The sequence below is a fragment of the Suncus etruscus genome, chromosome 19 (genome assembly GCF_024139225.1).
Source record: "Suncus etruscus isolate mSunEtr1 chromosome 19, mSunEtr1.pri.cur, whole genome shotgun sequence".
Lineage (NCBI taxonomy): Eukaryota > Metazoa > Chordata > Mammalia > Eulipotyphla > Soricidae > Suncus > Suncus etruscus.
Genome location: NC_064866.1, coordinates 41,676,058 through 41,695,289, shown reverse-complemented (window position 1 = coordinate 41,695,289; position 19,232 = coordinate 41,676,058). Strand labels below are relative to the sequence as shown.

The following is a 19,232-nucleotide window of genomic DNA, read 5'->3' as shown; positions in this document are numbered from 1 at the left end:
GGCTGACAGATATATTGACATAATGAATACGGTTTTTCATCTTTTTCTAGTTTGTAGACCATTGAAAATAGATGCCCACATGGTCACATGTGGAGAGACAAGGTTGAATAAGATAGTTCTCTGAAGAGACTCTACCTTACTTTCTGTTGGTGCAACACCTTTCCTTGGAGCACCTGCCAATGAGATCAATGCCAGGCATCTGAGACACATGAAAGGAGCAAAATGGTCTATCTTTTCCCTTTGGAGGCTATTAATCAAGCCAGTGAAGAGATTGCTGATTCTACATTGCCCTTTAGTTCTAAGGGATTAAGGCACCAATAACAAGATTAACCGAGCAACTGTTTGGGGGTGCTGGCTGGTGAGGCCACAATCATGAGTTGAGCATCCAGGTGGGTTGCATGTCTCATGAAGAGCCATAGAGCTAAAAGAGGAGATAGGGGGAGAAGGGAAGAACAGTTGCTCCAAAGGAAGCTCATAGCCAGAGGGACAGACACAGGCTGAGGAGCAGAAAATAAGGTGGAGGGAATGGAAGGTGCGGTGCCTGTGGTAGCCAGACTCTGTCTGCCTTCCATGCTGGTTTGTTTATTGTGTTTTATAGAGTTGAGGAATCATGGAAGGAAGAGCTGGGCTATCTAGTGATCTTGAATTGGGGCCCCAAGTTCTGCTCGATCCCAGGACTGCATCCCAGTGGATCTCTCTCCTACCTCCCCAGTGCTCACCACACTCACACTTCTTCCTTATCTGAAGCTTATCTCTTAAGAAGCCTTGAGAAATCTCTTCCCTCAGTAGACCAGAGACATCCATCTATTCTTTGAGAAGTACTGCCTGGTGTGAAATATCCTTCAGAAAAAGGGATAAAAATAGATCTGAAGACCAATGGAATAGAACTAAGAGTTAAAGTCTTAAGATTTATGGACAACTAATCTGGTACATAGGAGCTAAGTATATATATATAATTGAGAAAGAAAATTTATTTTTTGTGGGGGTCACACCCAGCAGTGCTCAGGGCTTACTCCTAGCTCTGTGCTCAGAAATTGTTCGGGAGACCATATGGGATGCCGGGATTCAAACCACTGTCCTTCTGCATGCAAGGCAAACGCCCTACCTTCCCCGAGAAAGAAAGTTTCTTTAGCAAATGCTGTTAGGAAAATTAGATAGCCATGTGTAAAAAATATGGGGGGCATTGGTGGTGGAAATGTTGCACTGGTGAAGAGGGGTATTCTTTTTTATAATTGAAGCCCAACTACAAAATTTTTATAGTCATGGTGCTTAAATAAAGATATTAATTTAAAAAAAGACTGTAACTCATACCATTTATAAAATATATTTAAGAGAAGATTAGAAAAATTCTCCAGAAAATTGACCATATTTGAGTCTTCAGTGAAATGAATATAGTAACAAAGACAACAAAACAAATAAATGGAACTATATCAATTTAAAACTTTTCTACATAGAAAAGAAATACAAACTATAATAAAAGACAACCCGCTGACTAGTAGAAAATATCTGGACACAATATATCAAATAAAGGGCTGATCTATAAAGTATTCCAAAAACTCAAAAACAGAAATGGCAATGGCCCCAATCAAAAGTTGAGCAAAGCGATGAACAGTCACTTTTCCAAAAAAGACATGGGAGGGCCAATCAGTAGATGAAAAACTGTAAAAGTTATTCATGATTAGGGAAATGCAAGTCAAAACAACATGAGATATCATTTCATGCCACTGAGGATGTTAATATATCAAAATGTTTGTAAACATTGTAATAAGAAAGAAACCCTTCACTTGGAAATGTTATCTGGTTTAGTTTCTATGGAAAGCAATATAAAGACCTCTAAAAACAATTGGAACTAGAACTTCCACTTGACCCAGTAATACCCATTCTTGACACCTATCCCCAAAATTAAAAACATCAATTTAAAAGCATGTACGCACACTTATATTCATTATAACACTTAGCACAGTAGGAAAGGAAAAGACCCAAATGCTCAACTCTAGATAAATGAATCAATAAGATATTGTATATAGAGTAAATATATACATATATACAATATATATATACATTATGGAATACTGGGCAGCTCTAAGAAAGAATAAAATTGTACAATTAGCTGCAACATGGATAGAATTATAGAACATTGTGCTGAGTAGGCTAGTCAGAAGGAAAGGGATAGATTACAAAATGACCTCTCTCATATGCAGAGTCCAAAAGTCCATAGTAAGGTAGCAATGAAGGGCCAAAGATAACACAATGGGAAAACTGATCTATGTAGCTAAGTTTGTAGAGGAGGGAAAAAAGGAAGGGCAATTGCAAAGACTGGGGGAGAGAGATGAGTGTACCCTGTTTCTCAGAAAATAAGACAGTGTCTTGTATTAATTTTTGCTCCCAAAGTTGCGTTAAGTCTTATTTTCAGGGGATGTTTTATTAAATGAAATGTTAAATGAAAATAAAGAAAAAATTGCATCTGCATATGATATGGTAGTACAGTAGTTGTTAACACAAACCAGGCAAAATGTGAATCCTACAGTCAAGAATTTACTCACCACCTTGAAAAATAATTTTCTTTCTGAGACAGAGCCGGGGGAGGAGGGGCTTATTTTCAGGGGAGATGCCTTATAGTTTATCCAGAAGAAAACCTGTAAGCAGGTCTTATTTTAAGAGTATGTTTTATTTTCAGGGAAACACAGTAATAGTCATTGGTACGTATGTGCATGGGAAACAAATATTAACAATATTCTATCTTTAATATTGCAAATAACAGACCCTCAATCAATTAGAAATGCATTTAATTTTGGTGCATTGGTTCCTGTCAAATGCACTAGAGTGTTATAATAACACAAGGAAGATAGACACCAAGAACAGAATACCTACAAGAAAGACCTACAACGTATCTGAGTTCAGATGGTTCTTGCAAATCTACACAGGTAGAGCTATAATTTAGTCCCCACGGGATTTTTCTACAGTGCTAATGTAGAGAAGAAAACTCATGTGCTCATAAAATGGTGCACTTAAGTTAACATCCTGAAGTTGGTAAACAACCGAGTATTCAAAGTGAGAATGACCCAGTTCTTGTCATGAAAAAGCACTAGTAAAGTGCGAGCTGGTCAGAGACAACGTCTAATGAGAACTGATTTAGCATGTGCGTGTAGTAGAGACTGAGTGTGGGTTTGGGAACAGAGGAACAGACTGTCCCAGCCCTCTTTTGACCTCATTCCTCCTGCCACAGCACCCGACGAGGCCACTAGGACTCACATCTTTTCTTGTTCAGGCACGACCACATCCCTGTCTTCTCCTACCATTCTGAAACTGCTTTCTTTCAGAAATACTTCCTGTTCTTGGTTTTGTGTATCCCCACTTTTCCCCGTGTGTGCCACCACCTTTCCCCTCCCTCCACCCCAATTGCTATCTATAGCTCTGACCTTTCTCCTGAACTCCTGGCTGCCTAGGTGGCCTAAATACTAAACCTGAGCATTTCTCATAGTTTCCACATCTATATCCCCAATTGAACCGGCTGGCTTATCCCTTGAGTCCTGCATCAGAGAGCCATCTAATCTCAAAATGCTCTGTGAGCTCTAGATTGTCCATTTTTTATAACACTGTCAGAAAATCAATAGAATTCCTCCCTAGCTTAAAATATTGATCATTCAATGATCAGAAACTCAAGCCTTGCATGCTCAAAATATTGGAATTCATTGTTGATACTGTATGTTTCCAGAACACCATCACGTATAACCCTGGAAAGATGTAGGCATTATCAGGTGTGGGCTTGGTGGCCCCATGTCACCTGGTTTAGTTGATGGTTTATCACTAGAAATAGCTTCTAATTTTTTTTATTTAACCAACTTTATTACATACATGATTGTATTTGGGTTTCATTCATATAAAGAACACCACCCGTCACCAGTGTAACATTCCCATCACCAATGCCCAAAATCTCCCTTCTCCCCACTAGCTTCTAATTTTAACTGTTGGCAAGGTTTTCCACCCTTCCCTCAAATCATTCCAAAATATTCAATTGCAAATAGCATATAAAGTCACAATTTTTTTTTATCACTAGTGATGTCCATTGGAGGTCCCTTTCACCATGTCCACCCTCCTTTCCTTTATCCACCAGTTCCCCAATAAGCAGGCCTTGCATACCTCCTAAACTAACCTTGTCTTGGGGCCTTTGCATCCGTTCTCCCCAAACCTCTTTATAAAGGGCCTGTCGGCTCTTGCAGGGTTCAGATCGCCCATCCCCATTCCAGCATCTTCTTTCTAGCTTTGCTTCACTATTCCTGCTCCTGCCACAGTAATTCTCACAGCCTGAAATTCTTCATTTATTTGCTTACACATCATGGTCTGGACCATTTCACTAGAATATGCACTCCACCTGACAAAAGTGTTTCCTGTTTGGGTGACAACTACCTCCAGAGCCTAAAGGAGAGCTCCTTGATAGCTGCAAGTGGAAAGCAGGCTTAAAGAAAAGACAGTCCCTGTGTCGATGGGTAAAGCCTGACTCCCCCACCATGCACAACAGGCCAGAGCCGAAGCCCCTCCATGATTGGGGATGGGGAGTTAAAATTTATTGTCTCTTAGTTTCGTTTAATACCAAAATAAAACTACAAAAATAATGCAATAGGGGCCTGAGAAATTATCCAAGAATTCATGCACATCTAACATACATTCAGACGCAAACACTGTCAAGTGTGACCCCTGGAGGGCCCCAACACTGGGGTGGGGGTGGCCCAGGTAATCCCTGGTACTGCAGGGCTGAGAACATCAAATGATCCTCTCAGCAACCTCTGGCTGCATTGGCTGAGAATCGCAGAAAAGAGGCTGTGGCCCTCCTGAGCACTTCCTGGGAGATGCTCCCCCCATAAAATATTGCATATGTGATCACTGCTCAGCAATCCACACCCAGTGACGCTCAGGGGTTACTCCTGGCTCTGTGCTCATAAATTGCTCCTGGCTTGAGGGACCATATGGAACACCGGGAGATCGAACCACAGTCAGTCCTAGGTTAGTGCATGCAAGGCAAACGCCATACCACTTGCACCACCATTTTGCCCCCCATAAATGTAATTTTTCTAATTTGTCAGGACAAGTCACACCTTGTGATTCGGACCTCGCCCGGTCTTTGACTAAAGCAGGAAGAGCCAAGTGGAGTGACACCACAGAGGTGGCTTTGGCAGGGTTTCCAAGGGACAGGGCTGCTGGCCAGGGCTCCAAGGTGCTGCAAGTTGTCTCTTTTGCTTAGATATCTGCGCATAACTGGCAGAGACAGCAGGGCGGGTCTCAGGAAGCCCATCCAAGAATAGAAAAGCTGCATCTCAGTATGGGAATATTATTTTAAACAACATAAGCTAGGGACTGAGACCCACCTTTCAGATCTAGGGTCCAAAGCTCCCCAGGACCCTCATATCGCCCTGCCACCCGTACCACTTTTCAGGAAAGCTTGCAGTTAATTCCCTGGGACTCTGGCTTGCTCCTCGCTCTAATCTGTCACCAGAGGCTTGATTTTTTTCCTGTACTGGGGCTGATGCCAGCGCCTTGCCTCAGGCTGCCAGGTGCCGGCTTTCCAAGTCTCTCAGAGTCTGCCCTCCCCCTTGGCACTCCCCACGGAAAGCCCCCCCCCCACTTCACCTTCTCTGAGACCAACTCCTGGCCAATCTCAGGGGCACGATTTGGATTTTCCTCCCGTTCTTTGGAGGTGCTCAGAGGGGAAGAAGATAGAACATAGCATTTTGGAACAAATCTGCTTTTCATCATGCAAATGAATGCCCGGTAATGTAGGCAGACTGTCAGCTTTACCAGTTAGAAAGGGAGAGAGAGAGAGAGAAAAGGGGGGAACATCCCCACTGAGGCGAATGATGAAGAATTTTAACAGAAAGCTGCTCCTTCAGGAAATAAGATCCTCCTGTGAGCACAGAGCCTCAGGAGGTGTCTCAGCAGCCTGGATACTCCGCAGGTATGTTGTCAACTTTGCTGTGATCAGAGAAAGTCCTTGGGTGGGTCAGAGCTAGGTGCTGGTGGGATTAGGGGGGTCTCTATCTGGACTTGCTGAAGTCCCCTGCCCACCCACCAGGTCAGAGGGAATTTTGCAGGTCTCTGTTGTCTTGATGAGTGGGTACAGAGTCAGGGCGGAGCTCACAGGACTGGGCACTGCACTCCCAGCCCTCTTGTGGCTTCCTTCTGGGAAGGTACCTCTGTGACTGTCAGTTTGTCAGCTGAATTCTGGACAGTGAGCATGCTGGGTTGGCAGGAGGAATGAAAAGCCAGACACGCACAAGTGTGTGTGTGAGTGAGCATACACACCACAGTTTGGGAAAGCAGGCTTAGTTCAGATGAGGTGATTTCACTGATTATGAATCGGTTTTATCTCTGCTTTCTCTGGATCATTCTGCAGATCAGGACAATAGCTCTGAAGAGTCATCATAAAATTACAACTAAAGACTTAAGAGGGAAATGGCTGTAGAGCGCATACTTTTTGCTAAATCCAGGCAGATATTTAATTCCTCTCAACATCTCGAGAGGGGATGTACTTAGGTTCTCCTATTTTAAATTTAGGAAGACTGAGGCAGGGACTATAGGGGGCTCAATGCTCCTTATAACAAGCCAAAGACACTAAGGATTCTCTCTATTGAATGGATAAGTTTGGGGGGACAAAGTTGTTGTCAGCTCCCCCATCTCTGTTGCCAATTCCACTGTGGGCAAAGCTCTCCATTCTCCCTTAAACCTTGCTGAGGTCTGTAGAATGATGTTTCTCTCCCTGGAGCAAGTATCTGGCTGTACTTTCTAGTTTTTGCTTATTTTTTATTTTCTTACTAACTACGAGCTTCTTGAGGGCAGGGATGAATTGACATCCATGACCTAAATACTAGTACAGGCCCTGGTATATGATAACAGTCTGGTAAGTGCTGCACGGAAAACCAATGAGTCTCATTGTTGGAAGAACTTGTGGAACTCTATTCTAGGCAGATATAGTGATTTTTTTGGTAACTCATGTCCTGTTTCTCTGGGTTGGGTGGGCGAAGATTGGACTGATATTTTGTTTGTTTGGTTGGTTTTGGTTTTGGGGCCACACCCAGTGATGCTCAGGGGTTACTCCTGGTTATGCACTCAGAAATCACTCCTGGTTTAGGGGACATATGGGATACTGGGGGATGGAACCACAGTCTGTCCTAGGTTAGCTGCCTGCAAGGCAAATGCCTTACCACTTGCACCACTGCTCCAGCCCCTGGATTGGGCTGATTTTGAAGGGAAGAGGATTCAGAAGGAATTGCTACTATTAAGATATTCAGGAATGTATCATCTTGGTCTTCCCTTCAGCTAACAATGTTTGAGTTACTATCAAGCCTTATGGAGGGCTTGATAACAAACCCAGTTCAGAATGTTGGTGATTAGGAGGAAGAGGCAGAGGAAGTTAACAGGGATGTGTGTAAGTTGAATATTTTGAATAACAAAGGAAACTTTGAGGCTATGTCAGTTATAGTTCTGTTTGGGGCAGGATTCTAGATTTTTTCTGGTATACTAACAGATCTGGGATAGGCGATTTGAATGCATCAATCAAATATACCTTAGAGATTATCATAGAAGGGGCCATGCCCAAGTCCATTGTGAGCTGGAGGACCAACACTGAACATTTGTCTTTACAAATGGCTAGTTAGTTGACCTTAGAATAATCAGTAAGCCCCTGGAAAACTCTCAGCGGAATGGAGTAAATGCTTGTGTGTAGGTACCTACTTGTCTTACTGTGTTATGTCTGATAATAAGTAAACATATGGTTGGGACTGCAAAGTCTTTGATATAGTGGTGTTTATTCTATGTGAGTTCACAGTCCTGTTTATATCAGCACACTGTTATTGTTTGATGCCAAGTTAAATTGTAAGTATATCTCTTGGTCTTTTCTAGAATTCTGCACTAGAAAAAGGATGTCATGGGGTCAGGTTAACATGGATTTCAATTCTGGTTTCGCTCTCAACTAATCTCTCCTGTGTAAAGTAGTTATTGTTTGAAGATAAATTATCTTCTTAAAAGTTTGAAGCTAGACCCTATCATATAGTTTGTTCTTTATAAATTCTTTCAATTTAATAAATACTTATTGAGCAACTAATATATGCTAGCACATTTACTAAGCATTAGAGAAAGGCAGTCTTAAAATATATAAAGTTTCGGGGCTGGCGAGGTGGTGCTAGAGGTAAGGTGTCTGCCTTGCAAGGGCTAGCCAAGGAAGGACTGCGGTTCGATCCCCTGGCATCCCATATGGTCCCCTCAAGCCAAGGGTGATTTCTGAGAGCTTAGCCAGGAGTAACCTCTGAGCATCAAATGGGTGTGGTCTGGAAAATGAAACAAACAAATATATATATATAAAATATATATAATATATATATAAAGTTTCAGCATAAATATGAGTTCAAGGGGCTCATCTTTTATTTGGAGGCCACACCCAAATAGTGCTCAGGAGGTTACTCCTCAGGAGTAACCTACACTCAGGAATCACTTGTGGTGGGCTTGGGAGACCATATGGGATGCAAGGGATAGAATCCGGGTTGGCTGCAGGCATGGTAAATGCTATATTTGCTATACTATTGCTTTGGTCTCATTATGGGGCTCATTTTTTAGTGAGAAAGAAATAATATATTGTTCTCTAATAAGGAATATAAGTGCTGAGAATAGAGCTAGATATAAGGGAGAAAAAATTCTGAGAACATTCCTTAAGAGTAATAAATAAATTATTCTCTGTAAAGAATCCTACCCTGAAGGAAGTCAGAAAGTGAATTACTTGAGGAAGAGCAAACTAGAAGAGATAACAAGTACAAGGATGTTAAGGTGGGGAGTCGCTAATATATTTGTCAAGCATCAAATGGCTTGATTAGATGGAAGCAGTGTGAGTGGGGTTGGTTGGAGGTCAAGTAAGAGTCCAGATAGGGACACACCTATTAGGGACTTGCAGATTGCTGTAAGGACTAGCTTTTATCTTACAGAGAATAAAAACATTGGGGTCTTTGAGTAGAGAAATGGCATAATATAACGCATTATAATGGGATTTCTCTGGTTGCTGGGGTTCTTGAATAATATAAAAGGCAAAGGCAAAAGCTGAAAAATAAAGAGGAGAGTGGTATTATAAGAATTTTGGAACAAGATGTTGGCATGAAGAGGAGAGAGGTGGTTCAATTCTGGTGCAATTTGGAGGCAGAATCAATCAGAGTTTCTGATAGAATGCTTGTAGGGAGAGAACAGAGATTTCGGACACTGGTGATGGGAATATTGTACTGGTGAAGGGGGGTGTTCTTTACATGACTGAAACCCAACTGCAATCATATTTATAATTAAGGTGTATATATTAAAATATTAATTAAAAAAGAATGTGTTTTGTTAGACCATGAGCATGGAGAAGGGTGAGCTTCTTTTGACTGAGATGGGCCAAAGCAATATCACAGTGGTAGGGTGTTTGCCTTGCACGCAGCCTATCCAGGACAGATGGTGGTTTGAATTTCCGCGTCCCATATGATCCCCCGAGCCAGGACTAATTTCTGAGCGCATAGCCAGGAGTAACCAATCCCTGAGCATTACCGGATGTGACCCCAAAACAAACAAACAAACAAACAACAAAAGAATATGCTGAATGGAGGCCAGCGGCATTGAATCAATAGTCTTAAATATGTTAAGAGTCAGAAGATATGAGGCATCCAAGCAAATGTAGACTGCATGCTAAATGAATACAGAGCTTAAAAGAAATAAAGTTCAGTAGGAGACATGAGCTAGGCTGGAAAGTCTTTGGGATGTCAGCATGCAGAACACTGAAAGTGGAGAGCTGGCATCTAATTCCACCATCACTGTGTCCTCTTCCACTTAATTCTTCCATATCAGTCAGCACTAAATTGAGTTTCTGGCTCACAACTACTCCCAAGCCACAATGGTGTACATTTATGAGAGAATGAATAGAGAATGAAGAAAGAGAAGAGCAGTACAACCACAAATAATTGTGCTGGGAACTCTGTCTAGGATTAATGCTGGCTCGCAGCCATGAGTTTGGTCCATAATATTTTCTCTAATCTTATTTCCTGGTCGGAAGCAAATCTTTTTCTAGCCACATTGTCCTACTACAGGCAATGGGGCTCTATTGGTTTGCTTTGCAAACCAACCAAGGATGCATCTCTCTAGACACATCTGAGAGAAATTCAGTGGTCAGAATGTAAATCCAGAATCTGTCTCTGGATTTAGGTTCCTGGCTGAAGGGACTTAGATTCAGACCAGAGATGAGAAATTCAAAGAGGCTTTTTGAAAAGGCTCAAGAAACTCAAGGCCAGAGTATAACCAAGAAATCTTCTCCCACTTGATTGGAATAATCAAAACCCACAGACTTTGCCTTCCCTCTTTCCACCAGATACCAAATCATCCTAAGAACTCAGTTCCCCAGCCCTGAAGAATGGTTTTTTTCTACTGTGCTTACAACAATAATTGTAACAGTTATTCTCCCTTTCACTTGAAAGGAAGATGTGCTTGGAATGAGCAAATGAACCAGAAGTGTAGAAATATACTCGTATCTGTAAAAAGATCTTATATTCTCCCCACAGGGTAGCATTAAACAAGTTGTAACAGAAAAAGGACCCAGGACTAAAGGCATTTCTGTGTGTTAAACCCTTGCAACACAGGGTTTACAGGGGAGCCTGTAGAAAGAGTGGCACAAATATTATGATGTTTGTTTTTTTTTCTTCTGCTTTGACTTATTTATGGAAATGATATAATAATTTAACATCTAAGTATGCATCACTATAAGTCACTATACTTACTTTAAGTGATTTATTTATTTAATTTTGTTTTTTGGGTCACACCTGGTGGTGTTCAAGGTTTAGTCCTGGCTCCGCATTCAAAAATCACTCCTGGTAGGCTCGAGGGATCATATGGGATGCCGGGGATCAAATCAGGGTGCATCTAGTGTTGGTCGCATGCAAGGCAAATGCCCTACCGCTTTACTATCACTCTGGCCCCCGAGTTATTTATATTTCAATGGAAGGGCTAGATAAAAAGTAAATCTTTCTTTATAAGAAGAAAATATGAAGAGTGGCAGTAGAAAGATGTATCTTTCCAGACCTCCTCCATAGTTGGATCAAGAGTAAAGTGGAACTCTCTTAAGGTAGTGGCTGACTATGCTTATGTGATTGAAAATCAGAAAAATGTAGTGATGGATCGTGTGCAAATTGGCTTTTCTCCAGGTCTTCTGAGTCAAATGGACATAAACTACTATCAACTAAAGTCTATGCTATACCATTTCCTAGAATGAATACATACATTTGCATACATAGAACAAATTTTTACAATTCATACACACATAACACACTCCTGCACAACACAATTACCTTCTCCTTTTCCCTCTCTCACTACAGATGCATGTATCCACATGTTTATACACATACCTATGCATGTGTTATATATAACATGATATATAGTGTATTATTTAACCCACTCATATATATGTGTAGTAATTATAGCAGAATTAAGTTGGTCAATGTATTCACTTGCCACATTTTCTTAGGCCGTTGATGTTAACTTCTTGTTAGGCACTTTTACTTACAAAAATGTACAAATTGATAGATAGATAGATAGATAGATGATAGATATAGATAGATAGATAGATAGATAGATAGATAGATAGATAGATAGATAGATAGATAGATAGATAGATAGATAGATAGATAGATGATAGATATGAATAGAGGGTATAGTTAAAACATGAATGACGCCTTGCATTTCATATTCCTCTGCAGGCCTATGTTTTGTTTTCCACTTAATGAAATGTCACATGCATTACTTACTAAGACTCTGGGACATGTTTCTAGTTTATTCTTTCTGACATATGCATAATCTTTAATAGTCTGTGTCTCTATCTAGTCAACCATCTCTCTGTTAATGGGAATCTGAGCTGTTTCCAATGTTTTGCCACCACACTTAATGTTGTGATAAGTGCTGTGTGAGACAGTGAATGAGTGAAGGAGAGAGATAAAGCCAAAGAGATGCTTTTATTGTCAGACAAATTCTCCTAAGTGAAGGATACACCCAGAGCAGACTACTCACAGGGAAAGTAGGAACTATTCCTTTGAATCTTTTCTGATCCAGTGCAGTGATACTGCCCTGCATTCAACAGGATCACACAGAGCATCCTCCCCCTCACCATGCACTGGAAATCACACAGTTTCATGTCTGACTACAGAGAGAGAGTGTCTGGATAAAGTGGGGAGGATAGATCAGCAAGAAGTGTGCTGGAAGTATGCTGTATCTCTTTCATGAAGATCTGCACCCTAGTGAGGGGTCAGGTCTCTTTCTGTGCGCACACACAGAAAATGCGTGTTCAGGAAGAGAAGAGGCCATAGACCTTTTCCCCTTTCTGCTATCCTCACCAAATGTGTGGTACCCACTTTCGTGGTATGGCTAATTAAAGGCACAGTGGTACGTGGCTTTTTCTGGAAGGACTGAATGAGGATGGCCTGCCCTAGCTGGCCTCTCCTCTATATGGGAGGAAACCTACATGGGGTAGGGTAAGCTCAAGGTTGCCACCATGATTCCACAGCCATTCACTTGTGTTTGTCTTTAGTAGGTGTGCCATATGTTTGTGGCTCACACATGGCTTACATCTTGCTTCAGAGATCCTCCATTCTTGCATGATCACCTTTCATGTTGCTACAGTGCCTGGACACAAAGAGGACTTTTAGGTATTACCTGCAAGTAAATCATTGATTCTGAGCAGTGTCGTAGCCAATAGAGAACCTCAAGGGTCCCCTTCCCCCATACCTTCACAGCCTTCGCTCTGTTGATGAGTCCATCGTCCTGGGAATTTCCAATGAGTAGGTCAACTTTAGTGCGTGGAGACCTCTGCAGTGCTTGGGTGGGAGACTCTTTGAGGTACTGGCCATCTACCACAGGACCCCAATAATGGAAAGGGCCACTCACAGCCAGGAGCTGCAGTCAAGATAAAAAATAATACTATTGTTTGTAGGGGATTTAGTCCATTAAGTAATTGTTCTAGAATAAGGGATATTGCTTTGGTAAATTGGGTTTAGTCATTGTGAATGCAGATTTTGATGATCTAAGTTGTATTGGAAATCAAAAAAGATGGTCACAGGCCACCCAGTGACAGTGCTGGCCGAGAACTGGGATTTAACAGCCAGTCCCTAAAAAAAACTACAGCCCATGGGCCATATATAGTATTCTTCAGTCCAAATAAGATATGTGCATAGGAAATTTTGTTCATTGTTTTTATTTTACTATAATCCGGCCCTTCAGCGGTCTGAGGGACAGTGAACTGGCCCTCCGTTTAAAAAGTTTGAGGACCACTGATTGGTAAGCCTGATGAGCCTAGAGATGAGTATAATGGTAGGACCTGATAGAGAAACCCATCAGTTTTAACCACCAGTTACTTAGCCCACATTTGGGGGAGCAAGAATGAGACCTTCAAACATCTCATTAAGAGGATCAAGGCATTAGCTCATAGCAATGGTTTTTCGTACTCATGCCTCATATTTAATGTCAGAGCAACCAGAGACCATATTTATAAACAGGACTAGGTAGGCTCGAGAAAAGAGTAGTGTAACCTACCTAAGGTGAAAGATTATCTGCCCAGAAACTCTGACTATAATGCTCAATACAAATTGCTGAGACATGACTGACTACCACCATAACGCTGGCAGAGACAAGACCCTAGAACTGTGCTACTTCCTTTGATCTTCCTAATCTAGTCTGAATCATTCTAATTTTACTGATAAATTTAACAGTTGGCTAGTAGTACCCAGGACTGGTCTTTTCCAACCATAGCACACACACGATGCTGAGTTGGAAAAGAGCGACTTCAGTTTCAGTTAGTTATCTCCTGCCACCGGAATAGACTTGGGCAGTCAAGTTGCCATTCCAGGCTTGGTTTTTCTACTTGCAAAGGAACAAGAGAGCCAGAATGATGATACAGCAGGTAGGGCATTAGCCTTGTATTCTGCTTATGCGGGTTTCATCTCCTACATTCCATGTGCCCCCCCCCAACATTTTCAGGAGTCTTTCTGAGTGTAGACAGGAGTAACCCCCAAGCACTACCAGTTGTAGCCCCAAAACATAACAAAAAAGGAGTCATAATAATATCACTCACTCTGATCTATACATAAGAACCCACCTTGGTTTGGACATCATTGAGGACACTGGCTGGTTTCTGGCGGAGGCAGGACATCATGGCTTCGGTGGATGAGGTGGGACAGCTGACTTCCTTTGCCAAAGCAGCTGCCTGCTCCTGGGCCCTCTTCTGGCTGATGACTGCAGCTGGGGAAAGTGCAGAGCCCCCCTAGAAGGGAAAAGCAAACTCAGGACCTGTAGTGTAGATGCCCTTCTTCCCCTTGCTTAGCTCACAGAACTCAGGACCACTACATCAAGGCTGTATTCTGTTCTGTAAACAAAGGCTTCAGCTCCTTTCCAAGAGTAATCATAGATATTGTGAGCGGAGTGCTGCTCAATATCATATCAGCACATTGTGTGGTCTCTCTAGGCCTCTGCTTATCAGTTAAATCAGAGAACTAGGCAAAATGATCTTCCATCTTTGTGTAAGGCGAAGAGTTAATGAGTTATTTTTGTTTGTTTGTTTTGTTTTTGTTTGTTTTGGTTTTGGGGGCCACACCCAGCGGCACTCAGGGGTTACTCCTGGCTCTGTGTTCAGAAATCACTCCTGGCTTGGGAGACCATATGGGGTACCCAGGATCAAACCCACATCCTCCTGGGTCAGCCTTGTGCCAAGCAAATGCCTTACCACCATGCTACCGATGAGTTTTTAATAGGGACAACCATCACAACTCCCCTCTGCTGAGAAAAGTCTGCCACTGGAGCTGGAGAGATAGCACATGGTAGGACATTTGCCTTGCATGCAACAGATCAAGATGAACTGTGGTTTGATATCTAGCATCTCATATGGTCCCTTGTGCCTGCCAGGACCAATTTCTGAGTGCAGAGCCAGGAATAACCCCTGAGTACTGCCAGGTGTGGACCCCCCCCCAAAAAAAAAAAAAAAAGAAAAAAAAAGTCTGCCAAAATGGAATGTAGCCTACCAGTGCCCCCTGGGTTCAAGAAAACAGGCAATAAATTATGCCTAATGCTTAATTAACACAGAGGTTCACATTCAAATAGAACCCTTCCTAGAAAATGGTGAAACACATTTCAGTGGAATTAAATACAATTTTTCCCAATAAAGGAAATACAACCAATAGAAAGTACATTGTGGGCCCGGAGAGATAGCACAGCGGCATTTGCCTTGCAAGCAGCCAATCTAGGACCTAAGTGGTTGGTTTGAATCCCGGTGTCCCATATGGTCCCCTGTGCCTGCCAGGAGCTATTTCTGAGCAGCCAGCCAGGAGTGACCCCTGAGCACCGCTGGGTGTGGCCCAAAAAACAAAACAAAACAAAAAAGTACATTGTTTCAGTAGTCAATATAAATCTGTTCCATGCTGGGCTGCTGCGACATTTCTTCTTTGCAAACATAGGTTATGGATACTTAGTCCCAGAGGAAGATCTTGGGGCTAGATGGCTGGCAGAAAGTGGAGGATCCATGTTGGATTTGGAAGAAGGGAACTAAGGATGGCTTAATTAGAAGATGATCCTAAGACTATAGGGCAACTCCACCTCCACCTCACATACTAACTATCCACAAGAGAATACCAACTGGGGGCTACCAGTACCACTATTATAAGTAATGAGACCCACATGGTCAATTGAAATGTAGATTAGCTCAAAAGCTTCCCTTGATTTCCACCCATTGAATGCTCATAGCAACTAATTAGCTGATGTGACTGTCCCTATTTTACAAGTACCGAAACAAAATAAATCAAAAAAATTGAGTCAGTTGGCCAGATACCTCAGCAGGTCTATGGGAACAGAAAAGGGGAGTAGAAAGCTGGGCTTTAAATGAGAACAACCTCTTTTAGTTGGCAGGCGACTATAGAGCTGAACACTATTACCATTCATTTATACAGAAAAATGTGTTCACCATTCTCACTTTACTCCCTAACCTATGAATTCATACCAAATAGAAGCATAGTTTCCCTTCCCATCCTAAGTGGGGGAACTTACATTGTAATTTTCAATGCTAATACCTGTTGTTGTCTTGCTCTGATGCTAAGGGACCAAGACCCAAGGAATATGCTTTGTCCTGAGAGAACATATGCATACCTACACATAGATGCACATAGACATAGACATATCTAACGCATGTCCACAATGCACATGGTGAACATGCTCACAAGAACCCTACACATGTACGCGTGGCCCATAACTACACTACTAAACACACAGTCACAGACCCAATACACAGCGAAGATATTTAAGGACAAAGTCCTATGCTCAATATCGAGGACAGATGAAGATAAGGCCCTCCTCTGGGACAGTTGGCATGACAAGGCAGGCTGCAGAGAACTTTAGGAAGCTGAAGAAACACAGCACCATTGAGGTGGGAAGTCCTAGGGCTCGGGCTCCTAGTTGGCAGGCTGAAGAAGATGTAAATTTTAGGATGGCACAGCTGATGTTCTTGGCATTCTCTGCAGCTATAAAAAGTCAGGGGTCTGACATGGTAAGGACCCCTGTTGTGTATGTAAATATTTGAGGGGATTATTATGTTACTGACCCTACCCTAAACAAACAGGGGAATTGTTGTGTACATAAATATTTTAGGGGATTATTATGTTACTGACCCTACCCTGATCGGTGATTGTGCCCTACCCTAGGGTGTGACCTGGCATTCTGCCCCCACCCTAGGGTGGTACCTGATTCTGCTTCCACCATTGGGTGGTATCTGACCCCACCATTGGGTGGTACCTGATTCTAGGGGATAAAAACAAGGGTCTGTGGAAGGCGAGTGGCTTATGGCTGGAACTGAGGCTGAGTCTTTGGACTTCAGTCTTGGCACCGAATAAAGCTAATATTTCCACAAGCCTGACTGTCTGCGAGCTGTTTACCCGCCGTTTCACCTCAGAACCGTCGGCTGGACAGGGTGGCAGACGCGTGCTCCGAGCTGGAGGGGAAAGACCTCATCCTCTACCCCTCCATCAGTCAACCTCTTCAGGGGCTGACTTGCAACATACCCCAACACTTGCAAACCTGCTTAGATGACTTTCCTCTTGATGAAACTATCTAGTCTTCATTATCTTCTGGAAGAGGTTTTCTCTTGCTTTACGGAAAATTAGTGGTTAAATAAGGTAACTGCCTGTTCCTTTATTTGCTTCATGTCTAGAGACATAGAATTGAGGATGGGGAGAAGGGGATGTGGTAGTGCTCTGAGGCAACAGAGCCAGACTCGAACTTTGGCCCTATTACCTACTGTGGCCTGGGAAAACAGCCAGGAACCTCTATTTTCTCCCTCAGTAGACCCAGTGTAGAGGGGGGGGGGTCATAAGGACACACATGTATGGGAGCAACGGGGTCTCTGGGAGGCATTGAGTTCTCCGCAGCCTGCCTTGTCATGCCAACAGTCCCAGAGAAGGGCCTTGTCTTCATCTGTCCTCGATATTGAATGGTATGCAGTTTCCGCTTGCTGTTTTTTTTAAACTTTAAAAATAGTACAGGGGAAAACCACAATTGCTGATTACTGGTTTTTGTTTTTCCTGGAGCCCCTGAGCAGTATAAGGAGCCTTGACCTTAGCTAACCACTGCTGAATCCTCAGGCAGTGACTGCCCTTGTCTAAGCACTATCACATAGAGTCACAGAGCTGCACCCAAAGCAGGGTTACTCAGACATGCATACACTCCACGATACACAAAGACACACTCATAAATATAGATGTATCCTCAGACATAGACATATACTGTATACACATAAACACACCTCGGGACACATAATCAGATACAGACAGATGCCTTTAGATGAAGACATAATTAAACACACACAGGACACGTCATACAGCACATATCAACTGATTCAGACACACAATCAGGTATATGGATGAAAGATGAATGATTTATAAGTGGGTAAAGGAGAAATAGAGGGATAAGTGGATAATGAATAGATGAAGAATGGTTGACAGACGGATGAGTGATGGATGGATTATGTACTCTAGAGAAATGAATGGATTGACTACAGGCCAGAAATAGACGTTTCAGAGAGGTAAAGTGATTTACATGATACTGTACCAGTAACCATCTTGTAAGGCATAGTGCCTAAAATAGAGGGCATGCCAAGAAAAAAATAAAAATAAAAAATAATGCCTTTCATAGAAGCAGTCTAGGAAACAGAAGAGAATCTGGGACATTGGTGCAGGGAAGTGCACCATGTGCATATTTTCATGTATTCGAATGTGTTTCTATGTAGGAAATCAACACAATTATATTTCTCTTAAATCTTCTTTTTGTACCTATAAGTCCATCATAACTATTATTCCATGCTAGTAGCTATTCATGAGTCTGGTGTTGTAATTGCAGGAATAAGCATTTGTGCTCTTTGGGAGAAGTGTCCAAGAGAGATCAGAAGTCTTTCCAGGCCATGGAGCGTAGCTTATTTGGATGCATATGGCAGCTTTGATTTGAATCTTGTGTCTGCAAGAGTTATAATAATATTGATAATTTCCCCCCATTGGACTGCTGTGAAGAAATGAGATGCTTTGCATATTTCACAGCAGGGCGTGTTGCAAAGTCTAGAGATTCAATTAATGATACTATGGTTATTGCTGGTTTTATGATGTTTTATGTATTGCAGTGTACATCTTTGTAGCTAAATCTATTCGCATATCTATAATGAATCCCTTATAGAAGAAATTACTGGGTCAAAAGTATACATTTTATTTTTTGAAAAATAATACCAATGTATTCAATGAACTTTTTACATGGGAACATTTTTCAAGAACAATATATGTGTAAGATATATTAAAGAAAAACATTTTTGTCTCATGTAAAAAGGGGGAATGTTTAGAAACTATTTTAAGCTATGTTTCTGGTATCTATAGTTAATTATAAAATGGTATAAGATATAACTCATACAATAAAAACTCATTTAATGCAAACAATTGAATTTAATGAGTGTATTCACATCAGAATCCTTTTTGGGAACATTTTTATCACACTACAGAGAAATCCTGTACCTATCATTAATCATTGTTCACCCCGTTTCTCAAATTCAGCCCCTCAAAACTACTGATGTATTTTTTTGTCCCAGAAAGAGTCTATTCTGTACTTTGCCTATAAAATGAAATCTTAAAAACTGGTTTTTGTTTCTGCCTGGCCTGACTTAATTTCCATTTTAG

The 19,232-nt window shown here is 41.8% G+C and overlaps 1 protein-coding gene across 1 annotated transcript in view; it reads right to left on the bottom strand.

Moving 5' to 3' along the window:
* Positions 1-19,232, bottom strand: part of TG (thyroglobulin) — a 286,547-nt gene that overhangs the window by 22,807 nt on the left and 244,508 nt on the right. Inside the window, exons 43-44 of the mRNA XM_049765629.1 lie at positions 14,138-14,302; positions 12,772-12,939 (exon numbers count right to left, since the gene is read on the bottom strand). Of these exons, the coding sequence (XP_049621586.1) occupies positions 12,772-12,939; positions 14,138-14,302 (333 nt within the window). The remainder of the gene's footprint in view (positions 1-12,771; positions 12,940-14,137; positions 14,303-19,232) is intronic.